The following is a 12028-nucleotide window of genomic DNA, read 5'->3' as shown; positions in this document are numbered from 1 at the left end:
CCCTTCCCCTATGTTAGAACTGTAAAATCAACATAGTACATGAGATATATATTCAGCCTTTTACAGCTGTGATCCAGTACTTGCTTTGTCCATTAATTACACAGATTTGTGCTTCCTGGAAATCAAGCTCATCTGTATCAAGGATAGGGAATGCACCCACTGGTGTGCACATAGATATGTTCCAAATGTATCTAAAGACAATACATAACTTCCCTAAGCACTCCTTTGCCGGCCTCGGTGAAATTGACCATCATTTCATCCCGATGGTGGTCAGCTCAGGAATAAGAAGAGACAGACATGTTTATATCTACTACAGTCTGTAATGGTAGAATACCCTTCTTGCTGGTTTACAATAGTGATATACATTGCTGATGCATGCATAAGGTGAGAATGGAGCAGAGGAATGCACAAGAATACGAGGGGATACTTGCGACCACCTTTCAGCCACAATCTGCTGACAAATTAACTCGCACCGGAACCGGGCGTTGCGCCTCCCCACTACTTATCACTCACGAGCGTGTCTATGATGATTCCGTCATCCAGTCGGACGTATATAAGGCTTGAAGTACTGCCGAACGTCTTGCGGACGTATCACACGGAATGGCGGAAGAAACGAGCCCTTTGTTGAAGCAGCCCGCGAGTACACCATCTTATGCGACGACGGGTGCCGATGTCGAACGACCGGAATCTACGCCCGCCGACGATGCGGACAGCGCAAAACAGGCCGTTAATATACCTGCCATCGTGAGTGCTAAGTTCATTCTTCGCAAGATTGAAGGGGAAGGGAGAGGAGGGGCGCTGGGTATGTATCAAAGCAGCTGCTTGCTGGTTGATTGCCATATATCCGCTCGTATGTGCTTTCCATGTACGCACGACAGACCAGCATTTGTCAAGACCTAAGTTCCTGGTTATACGCCGTAGCAGGGAGCGAAATCGGGATTTTCTGCGGAGTTTACTGAACACTCATTCATCGTAGGTGTTACCTCTCGCCGTTGGCGTTTTCCTCGCGGCAATGGACCAGACGATAGTTGTTTCCTCCTATGCGTCGATTGGGACCCAGTTCAACCAGCTACAAAATACCAGCTGGATTGCGACGGGGTATATGCTCACCGTGGTCAGCTTTCAGTGAGGAAGGGAAGTCATGCGTATACAAAGAGGTTCACTGAATATTTCACGCAGGCCGCTCTACGGAAAACTGAGCGACATCTTTGGCCGGAAAGGCTGCCTGCTCACGGCATACTCAGTCTTTGCAGTGGGATCACTCTTCTGCGGGCTGGCGCGGAATATGAACGAGCTTATATTTGCCCGTGCTCTGGCTGGGATGGGAGGCGGGGGAATATCGACGTGAGATTTATCTCTTTCTTCGGAATTTGCACTGTCTGAAAGTCCTACAGCATGGGCTCGATTATCATGTCGGATGTGGTGCCTCTGCGGTCGCGAGGTACCTGGCAAGGTAGGTGGGACGGCATTGAGAGTACCGTGTCATGCTAAATGGCAACCAGGTGTTATCAACATCATCTTTGCTACCGGCCAAGCCACAGGCGCACCCCTAGGCGGCATACTTGCGGACAGCATCGGATGGCGATGGTAATCCTTCAGCCCCTCATCCATCAGGAAGCTGTGCTGAACAACCCTATCAGGGCTTTCCTGATCCAAGTACCCCTAACCGTCTCCGCGATCCTCTCCGCCGGCCTCGCGCTCAACCTGCCCCGGCGCGAAGGCGGCGACTTCTACCAGAAGCTCAAGCGCGTTGACTTCGGGGGCGCCGCGACGCTCGTCTCCGCTGTCTTCCTCCTCCTCCTCGCGCTGGACCGCGGCGGGAACGTCGCCTGGACCGACACGCTCACCCTCTCCTGTCTCGGCTCCTCGGCGCTCTTCTGGCTCGCCTTCGCGTTTATAGAGCTCGAGTACGCGAAGGAGCCGTTCGCCCCGAAGCGCATTGTGGTATCGCCCAAGCTCATTGCGAGTTATCTGGTGAACCTTTTCGGCGTGATGAGTAGTATGTGTTTGGTGTACCAGATCAGTCTGTATTTCCAGGCGGTGCGCGGGATGAGCGCGAGTCAGGCAGGCGTGGGCTTGTTGCCGAGTATTCTGGCGGGCGTGGCAGGGAGCCTCGCTGGGGGCTTGATTATGCAGGCGACCGGGAGATATTACGTGTTGACGATATGCATGTATGTTTGTATGCTCGCGGGGACGATCGTCATTGCTCTTGTCACGGGGACTGTCGTGCACTCGTTTGTGGGCATCATGATAGGTGAGTCGACGCTGCTGGTGCCGATTAAGGCGATGACTTATCTGCATGCAGGCCTTGTGTTTATGTCGTTCGGGAACGGTACGCCACGCCATCCGGATTGATCTTGAGGCGGGCGATGAATCGCTGTCCATAGGTGCCGGGATTACGACCACCCTCATTGCTTTGATCGCAAACGCGGGGCCAGAAGACCAGGCTATCGCGACAGCAGGCACGTCATATCCTCGTCTGTTTTGCAACATAAGGACCCGATTTTTGACCTTCCGCTGCTAGTTTCGTATCTCTATCGTTCATTGGGCTCCGTCATGGGCATATCCATAGGCAGCACCCTTGTACAGGACCGCTTGCGCAACCTCCTCCGTATCCGCCTCGCCGGCGAAGACATCGATATCGACGAGGTACTACTCCTTCCCCTATGCACTCACAAAAAACTGACACATTACCAGATTGCTCGCCGCGTACGCGAATCTCTGGCGTACGTGGACAAGCTGCAGCCCCGGATTCGGGCGATCGTGCGGCAGTCGTACGACGAAGCGGTGCCCGCTGCGTTCTGGTTCTCGGTCGCGACGGGGAGCGCAGCGCTGATTGCGACGTTCTTTATCAAGGAGAAGGTTTTGCCGAAGACTGGGCGCCCGTAGACGCTAGACGTACGAAGAGATACTGTACGCTGTAAGTTCAGTCCTGATATACATTGAGTAGAAGGGCGTAGAATCACTGAAGTGTACGTGGATTGCTGAAGACAATACTCTCAATTTAAGGTCTTTGTCTGTGCGAAAGCAAATCAGACACGGCATGGTTGTGGGTTGCGAGCTAACTTCAAGCATATGTCACATATGACATTGTCCTTGTTCAGTGCTATATTGGATTCCAAGAGGTTCTGTTGTCACTCAGGACGATCGCATGCGCGCACGCCCGCTCAACTTCCTGCCCCATGTACTGTTATAAGAGTATACCCCTCGCCACCAGATTTCCCTCCTCCCAGGTTCCATCGTCCTGGACCCCCCCTCCCAGTTCGTCCATTCAGCCCTTTTGTGTCGCACCTTGGTCGCAGTGTCTCGCTGGTCCTCTGGATCATGGCATCGATACTTCAGCAGACATTACCAGGACACCGGGTCAAAGGATGGACGTGGACAACACATCGTGTCGCAGCAGCCAATCAATATACGGAACTAACAAGCATTCACTGATCAGAATGACCGCTGTTTCATCTAGATCCGTGGTCGCTGCGTATTTCATAACAGTCATGAACTGATGTAAGCACTGCTATCATAAGGCTTGCCTCACTTAGGGTGCCTCTTCTTACCTAACTCAAGCCCACCGGATCAGTCTGCAAGCACATGGATACCCTCCCTCCTGAGATTCTCCTCTCCATCGTCTCGTTTGCGTGCTGTGACGGGAGACCGAGAGCTTGCTCACTGCGTTCCGTCGCAAAGTACTTGTCCACACTGACGGAATCATACAGGTTTAGGTCCGTCGTGCTGGCCGGAGAGAAACAGACCAGGCCAGGTAGCGCTGGCTGCTGCACCCCCCGATACGCAACAGACCGTCCGCCACCTGTTCGTCTCCGACGCGACGAACGAGCGACAGTATGCGCCCTTCATCGACAGACGGAATACTGGGAGCCACGTCGCTCAGAAGGTGCGGGAGCAACTAGGGGATGAAAGGTTCGGGGCGTTCAGGGTATCCTGACCCTCGTAGCGCCGATCCTCGCGACACTCACATGTCTGATCTACCACGCATCCTGGCAATATGCCGTGCTCCCCTCCCTCCTCAGGACCGAGTTCCCCAGGCTCTCGCACCTGACTCTACATGTAGTAGAGGCCTGGCTTGTGTCCCGTCTTCGCATCCAGAATCGTCGCTGACAAGCCCACCTATGTGCGCTTCTCGGGGATCCTTGTCGACTACGAGTCAACTACGAGTCCCTGTGAACTCCTGCGGCGGATCCTAGACTAAGACAAGGCTAGCGATACCCAGTAACACCCCCCCCCCCCGGTGATGTGATAAGCCAGGGCCGGTGTGCAATCTGACAATATCCAGTGCTTCGCATTGGAGCCAGCGGCATCGAATTCGCAGGATGGGGCGAACAATTGGCAGCAGGGTGTACTCAAAAGGGAAGGCAAATCGCAGATGAAATGGGGCACTTCAAGCTGCTGCCTGCAGCGCCTCCGCGGACGACTCTGGTTGGAAGTGCAGTTGGGCAAACGCGCCTTTTTGGTGAGCCGCTTGTTATCCTTTTGTTGGCATATTTCCGGGCCAATTCATATCACTCAACTTAGTATGAACACCTTAGGAGATCGGCTGCTGAGCCAGTCAGCTGATATAGCATAATAAGTACCAGGTGAACGTCTGCTGGACGTTGACAGGCAGCAGAACAAGGTTCACTATTATACAATGACATTCAGCTAGTCCATGGGATCAACCGTATAGAGGGACACTCTCAAAGAGATGCCAGATCAGGAACCGGACGGGAGACCGGGTTGATGACTCTCCAGTCATTGTCTAATGTATCAATAGAGCGATTCCAAGCCTTGCACAGTTCTTATTTTCAACCTTGCTGCTCGGGATATCGCTTAGACCGGATAGTAAACGCCGTGGCGTCCAGTATGACTGATCAAATGGAAGTCAACTACCAGGTACGCTAGACACCGCTGCATGCGCTGTACCACCAGTTTGGGTATCAAATCCGACCAGTGGGAAGAGGCGACGCCCAAGGGACGCCCAGTCGGCCGAACCAGACTCCGAGTCAAGCAACCTGCTCAGAGGGTTCCGTCGTCGATTTCATCTCTTGAGCGTCTTCAAGTCTTCCAGGGAACTTATGAAAAACCTTTCAACTGGACTGAATGGTCAACTCAATAGACAGATTTCCTCCGAACACTCAAGATGACACTGGTCAAGGGAACAAGCTGATACATTGCCCTGGTCCCCACCCTGGATGGCTTTAGGTCAGGAAGCGCTACACAGAGATGTCACGTATGTTCCCAGCTGAATATTCAGATGATAGCGTCAATGCGCTGTACAAAACGGCCCCTCTCCCGCTCTGATTATCCGCAGCCCCGTCAGTTGCTTGTCCAACTCGACCCACTACTGGGATGTCCAGGTGTGTTGCGACACCTTTCGCTGTGCAAGGTGACGCTCATCACCATCACCATCCAGTCTCGAATCAGACCGTCTCCTTCAGGAACGGTTCCAAAGGGAAGAGCTCGGCCGCGAGGAAGCATTCGAGGAGATCCTTCGGGATCAGCGTCATGAGGCCTTACTAGCCGAAATCGACCATCAGGCAGGCGAGCGTGCTCGGGCCAAGGCATTCAGCGAGCTCATTCTGAGCATTGATGAAACACGAGCGAGCGCTGCTCAGGTACGCTGGAAGGCCTTCCGAGAAGCACAAGACTCGCAGGAGCTGTATGTTCAGAAGAAGGGAGTGGCAAGAAGTGCGGCATTTCAGAGTGAAATGGTGTTCTGCCATGGCCAGGTCATGACCGCGTTGGAGTTGCAGGAGACGCAATCATCAAACTGGCTTGACTCTCGCGGTCCAGTGTCAGAGCACCACCGCCAGCACTGGCAGGACATCTGCGCTTTTCTCAAGCATCGGTACGAGCAGCAATTCCATGATATTCTCCGACCTTGGGTGGCGGTGTTTCACGCGGACTTCGAAGTCTCGCATAGGGAAAGAGAGGAAGAGGCGGCTCGAGTGGTCAGTCTTCTATTGTCGGTGCAGTGCTTTTCTGACTCCTGTGCAGATCGTTGAGTGTCTGACGTCGCGGGGGAAAACCACCGACACATCAGCAGCCGACGTGTTGCACACCTTACGGACCACTGCACCTATGCCGTTATCGGGAACCTCGGAGGGAGAACAGGCGCTTACAAACACTATCGACAGAGCCGCCTCGGGGCAGGAGGCTTCTCCTCCTCCCAGTGACCCTGACAGCTTAGTGAGTGATGAGGACGAAGAGCAGCCCGCGAATACGCAGAGGGAAGATATCCCCGCTTCTTTGCAAGATCCTCCCGGAGATGATGTCACCGTACCAAACCCGGGCCAAAACGCAGGCCAAGGGCGGTGTCAGCAGGAGAGCGAAACTCCTCCCGCTGGAAACGAAGCCGCTGGCCCTGGAGGCACGAAGATCGCGTTGTTGTCCCTTGGTGAACAATTCCAACAAAGTCAGGCCAACCGTGAACAAAGATTCAAAGACCAGGAACAGGAAATGGAACAGCGCTGGGTCGATGAGGAAACAACTCGGGCTTGCGCAGGGGCCGACAGAGACGCGATGTTCGAGTCGAAGATGCATGATTCAGCGCATAGGTTCACCCAGGAGATGGAAACGTATGACAAGATATTTCATGCCCAGCAGCAAGCACGCTCGCCCGACGATGCCGAAATCACATTTCAGGAAGTCTTGGACGAATGGCAACACCACTTCGAAGTCTGTGAATCCCGGATAAATGCCTCGTACAAAGCTATGGCAGGAGCACAAGACGACGTCATGCGGGCGATGCAGTGCACGGTAGATGAGGTTGCCGAACGTCAGATTGATTGGTTAGATGACGCCCGGGCTAGGCAAATGCTGGCATTTCTCAAAGTCGCCTGCAGCCTGGACCCCACCCTCGAGGGGGAAGAGTCAGAATGGGCATCCGTCCGACATCGCATAGCGAATAAGAACAGAGACAGACGGGCAAAACGAGGCGACTCGATGGACGAGAAGACGCACTCAGATTCATCAAGCAGCGAGGTGAGCGAGTCAGATTCATCAGACGGAGAAATGAGCGGAGACGGTGAGGCTGAAGAAGAGACTCCGCCACCGATCGCACCAATGCGTGCACCAAAAAGGACTCCGTTTGAGCGAATGCTCAAGTCAATGGCCGGCGCGGAAAGATCGTCAGCACCTGCGACAGGTGTGGTGCGTACTGCTTATATGCAGCTGTCTTGAGAGTCAAGCGTCCGTTGACCTATGTCTTCCCTAGGCAATACGAAGTATAACCGCACCGATTCACATTGGCAAACCACTACCCATTCCTGACCAACCTCGGGGAAGAGAGGCGAGTGACGGGATTCCAGCGACTTCTGCAGCTGGCATACAGAACTGACATTTCTCTAGGCGAAAGTGATCCACGAGCAGGACCACCAAAAGCTGTTTCAAGAATCACAAGAGAAGATGAAGATGTTATTCCAGAAGAACATGAAGAAACGCCGGCAGGAATTCACCGTGAGCGAAGCGAGTCGTGAGCACGCCTTTGCGCAGGCCCAACTTGCGTGGAGGTGTCTATGGCGTGCACAGGAAGTATCTCAAGACGACAGTTTTCTCGACTCCCAGATGCGGAGGGCCGAAGACTTCCAGACAAGCGAAGCGGAGCGCAGAGTTCTCTTCCGCGACGCCGAGACCGAAAGGAGGGAGGAATTCCTCGCATACCTTCAAGACAGCCGAAAGAAATTCGAAAAAGACCAAAAGAGACGACAAGCACGGTGGAGGCGGTCCGAAGACGCCCGCCGGTCGGAGTTCTCGAGCTGGGAGCAGAAACATGTTGTGCAGCTCGAGGGGATGGTGGTGAAATACCAGGGGCTGTTTCGCGCGGACGAGCGCATGCGCGGGTTGAAGTTTGAGGAGGCGTTCCGGCGGAAGAAGGAGGAGACTGGACGGCTTGCTTGATTCGTGGCGACTCGCATGTGCCGCATGCGCTCTTTCGAGCTCGGGACGCCGATACAGACTCGAGATATATGGTCACTAACTAGAGGCTGGACTCAACGCACCCGGCGGGTCAAATTTTCTCTGAATCGTACGTGTACGAGTAAACAGCAGCTGTATTTCCCCACTACGTACCAGTACTCACTTCCTGTAACTCGAATGTGACGTTTTGCAATGCTCAGTTGCGCTCGCTGCGGACATCGGTGAATCGTGTCAATGAATATTAATTCGAACTTCGAATGTATCCAGCTAACTCTGTCGAAGTAATAGGTTGCCCTGTATCATATCAATATTGACACCGCCAGGGGGGGGGGTTAAAGCTCGGTCCCGTGGACGCTCACGGTTCTGTGCAGCAGACCTCACGGCAAGAAGTCAATAAAACGCTTCGAATTCCCCCTAGCACACCGCCCGAAATACTTACATGTCCAGCAGTCTTGCTCAAACATCTCCGATACGACCACCGCACACGTATGATAATCGTTGGGCGATACCACAGACACCCGGAGAACGCACTGTAACTTCTAGATCTCCTAGCGAAATAAAGCCTCCTCCCCAAGGCAGCCTATTTATAGGTACAGTAAATCTAAGTAGTAGTAAATACCAGGTTTACACCATATATACAACCCGCCCTTATTAGATACGACTATAAATCAGCCCGACCAAAACCCATGCATGGAAAATGCCCGATGTGAACGACCGCAAATGTGACGAGAGGAGTAAGTCATGCCCGTGAGTGGGGAGCGATCCCATAGAATCGGGGGATCCAGGAGTGGGAGCAGACACCAGACACCAAAGAGCAGCCAGCGAGCACCCGCGCTCAATACATCCTCCACGGCGACGTCGCACTCACCGCCCTATCCACCTACAGCGACCACGTCAATCACTACACCCTCTTATAAACACCCAAAACCCATCAAAATCAGGGAACACTCACCTACACCTTCTCCAGATCCCCGCCCCCACCCCCAATCACCACCCCGAACTCCGGCAAAAACCCCACCCCCGCCGCCCACCGCGCCCTCCACGCTTCATATATACCCGCTCGCCCCGTCTTCGGGCGGGTCGGGCACCGTCAGCGTGCCTCTCTCCTTCCCCTGCCCGTCAAGTCCCACCCCATTCTGGTTCTTGGTCGCGACGAGGAGCGCGGCGCTGATTGTGACGTTCTTCATCAAGGAGAAGGTTTTGCCAAAGACCGGGCGGTCGTAGACGCTAGACGTACGAAGAGATACTGTACGCTGTAAGTTCAGTCCTGATATACAGATGAGTGGAAGGGCGTGGAACCCCTGAAGCGTATATGGTTTGCTGAAGACATTACTCTCCATTCAAGGTCTTTGTCTGTGCGAAAGCAAATCAGACACGACGTAATTGTGGGTTGCGAGCTAACTGCAAGCAGATGTCACATATGGTATTGTACTTGTTCATTGCTGTAATGGATTCCAAGAGGTTTTGTTATCACCTTGGACAATGAAGTGCAGGCTGCGCGTGCGCGCACGCTCGCTCAATACCCTGCCCCAGGTACTGCTGTCAGAGTCTACCCGCTCGGCACCAATTTCCCCTCCTCCACTTCCATCGTCCTAGAGCCGCCCCTGCCCCAGTTTGTCCATTCAGCCCTTTTCTGTTGCACCTTGCTCGCAGTATCTCGCAGTACCTCTCGGTCATGGCGGCTCGAGTCGGTACTTCAGACGTTACCAGGACACCGGGTAAAAGGATGGACATGCACACCATGTCGTGTCGCAGCAGCCACTGACCTGTGGATAAGCGGAATTAGCAAGCATTCACTGTTCAAAATGTCCGGTGTTTCATTCAGGTCCATGCTCGCTGCGTATCATCTAACAACGTGAACTGATGTAAGTATTGCTATATAAGGCCTGCACAACTCACTTTAGGGTGCCTCTTTCTTACCCAACGAACGCACACCGAAGCAGTCCCTGCTGAGATTCTCCTCCATATCGTCTCGTTCGTGTGCTGCGACGGGTAACCGACGGCTTGTTCGCTGCGTTCTGTCTCAAAGAACTTGTGCACGCTGACGGAGTCATACAAGTTTAGGTCCACCGCCTTTGTGGCAAGAAGCAAACCAGACGCTTCCTGCGAGTGCTGGCTGGCGCACCCCCCGAGACAACAGACCGTCCGCTACCTATAGGTCTCCGACGCGGACGACCGGCAGTATGCACCCTTCATCAACAGACGGAATATTGGGAACCACGTCACCCAAAATATGCAGAAGCAAGTGTCGGCCCAGATGTTTCGGAGCGTTCAGGGTATCCTGACTCTCGTCTTCCTCGAGACCCTCACTTGTCTGATCTGCACCGCATTCCGGCACTCCGTCATGCTCCCCGCCCGTCTCACCACGGAATTCCCAAAGCTCCCGCACCTGACTGCATGTAGTAGATGCCTGGCTGATATCAATCGGATAACTTCCTCGGGATTCGCCCCCTTCAGTCTCACGGACCTGCATATACACTGCTCTTCGAAACCCTCCGCAGCGATACTCAATCTCTTGTGCCCCGTGTTCGCCTCAGGGATTGTCGCCGACAAGCACGAGCTCGCGTATGTGCACTTCTCGGGCATCCTTATCGACTCCAGGTGCCCTGAGATCCTGCGGCGGACTCTATGCAGGGTCGGGGACACCCAAACACCCCTTTGGGTGGGATCCGTCAGGACCGGTATGCTATTTGGCGTCTAGTGCTTCGCACTTGAGCCAGCGGGACGGGGTGCCAAACGAGTGGCAGTAGCGTGTACTCGCAGTGAGACAGCTCGCAAATGAGATGGGGACTTTCAAGCCGCTGCCTGCAGTGGTCTACGAGTCACTACATGCAACAAGTATACCTCAAGCATGAAATCCCTGTTGCTTTATTGATGTCCCCCCAGATTATCAGCGACAACCGTGAGGGTGATTACCTCCACAGCACGCTTCCTGATAGGAACGGCACCGGCTCGCCGTCTGCCTGACCAAGGTATAAGGAAACCGTAGTAATATGTACAAACTGACTGCTTGGCTTAGGTGTCCAACACGATCTCTCCGCCCGCGGACCTCGTGTTCCAGCTACCCTCCAGGGTCAGCGTCGGCGACGGCGGGACCAAGAGCGGGACGGCGCAGGTGCTGAGCGGCTCGGAGGAGGCATCAAACACTCCCAGCACCCCAACTGCTGTCAACTCCGTCGCTTCCGTCATCGCTGTTGGACAAACTGTTCATTATACCGCTTCTGGTTTTAGCGTGAGTGTCTTGACCGTCCCGATTCATTAGTAGGGACGCCTCTACGTGCAAACGATGTATCCTGCCGTTTAGTTGTAATGCCCTTCCAATCACTACTATATTCTGTCAATATATCTCCCTTCGTCCATGCAGTCGCAATCGCCAGTTTGGGACGAATTAATGAAGAGACTTCAAGAGAGTAGATCTAGAGTCGTGCCGTCGTGGTCCGGCCGCGATAATTATCCAGTAGCTGCAGTTGTGCCTCTTGAATCACAACTGCCACCGGTACCATGATGTGCTCGCGCTGTAGCCTCTTGATCTTCCTCTGGTCCACAACAGGGAAACAGCTGAAGTACTTGGGCGCTACGGACGTTCGTAATGGCCCCTATTACTGTGAAGTACGAAATCCAAGGAATACCGTTTCTGCGCGTATATGGCATGGGATCTGCCCCATACTATGAATACCAATGCCCGGTGTTTCATTCAGATCCGTATCATCTGGCAATCATGAACTGATATAGTACTATAAGTGCTATAAGGACGTGCTCAACTCAGGGTACCTCTTTCTTATCACCCAACTAACCACCACCGTAGCAGTCGACGGGCATATGGATACCCTTCCTCCTGAAATCCTCCTCGACATCGTCTCGTCCGCGTGCTGCGACGGGGGACCGACAGCTTGCTCGTTGCGTTTCGTATCAAAGCACTTGTGCACGCTGACGGAGCCATACAGGTTTAGGTCCGCCGCGCTGGCCGGCGAGAAGCAGACTAGACGCTTCCTGCGAGCGCTGGCAGCCGCACCCCGCGAAACACAACAGACCGTCCGCAATCTGTTCGTCTCTGACACGACGAGTGACAGCCAGTACGCGCCCGACGTACTCGGACGGAGTGTCGGGGACGATATCACCC

The 12028-nt window shown here is 53.9% G+C and overlaps 3 protein-coding genes across 3 annotated transcripts; all 3 read left to right on the top strand.

The window, feature by feature from the left end:
- Window positions 1-600: 600 nt before the first annotated feature.
- GLOTRDRAFT_108627 (uncharacterized protein) lies at window positions 601-2889 on the top strand (the record flags this gene model as incomplete). Its single annotated transcript, XM_007872967.1, has 9 exons — window positions 601-744; window positions 977-1125; window positions 1180-1344; window positions 1395-1453; window positions 1503-1587; window positions 1641-2254; window positions 2388-2462; window positions 2525-2649; window positions 2698-2889. The coding sequence occupies 9 exons, from the start codon at window positions 601-603 to the stop codon at window positions 2887-2889; spliced, it is 1608 nt and encodes a 535-aa protein (XP_007871158.1).
- Window positions 2890-5340: 2451 nt separating this feature from the next.
- GLOTRDRAFT_97056 (uncharacterized protein) lies at window positions 5341-7890 on the top strand (the record flags this gene model as incomplete). The annotated part of the gene is made up of 4 exons (XM_007872966.1): window positions 5341-5348; window positions 5405-5942; window positions 5989-7143; window positions 7342-7890. The coding sequence occupies 4 exons, from the start codon at window positions 5341-5343 to the stop codon at window positions 7888-7890; spliced, it is 2250 nt and encodes a 749-aa protein (XP_007871157.1).
- Window positions 7891-10165: 2275 nt separating this feature from the next.
- GLOTRDRAFT_97055 (uncharacterized protein) lies at window positions 10166-11212 on the top strand (the record flags this gene model as incomplete). The annotated part of the gene is made up of 4 exons (XM_007872965.1): window positions 10166-10509; window positions 10795-10816; window positions 10928-11140; window positions 11174-11212. 4 exons carry the CDS (start codon window positions 10166-10168, stop codon window positions 11210-11212), a joined length of 618 nt encoding a protein of 205 aa, XP_007871156.1.
- Window positions 11213-12028: the final 816 nt, after the last annotated feature.

Source organism: Gloeophyllum trabeum (assembly GCF_000344685.1).
Source record: "Gloeophyllum trabeum ATCC 11539 unplaced genomic scaffold GLOTRscaffold_00021, whole genome shotgun sequence".
In the NCBI taxonomy this organism is placed as follows: Eukaryota; Fungi; Basidiomycota; class Agaricomycetes; order Gloeophyllales; family Gloeophyllaceae; genus Gloeophyllum; species Gloeophyllum trabeum.
The sequence above is the reverse complement of the archived record's forward strand: the minus strand, read 5'-3'. Positions and strand labels throughout refer to the sequence as shown.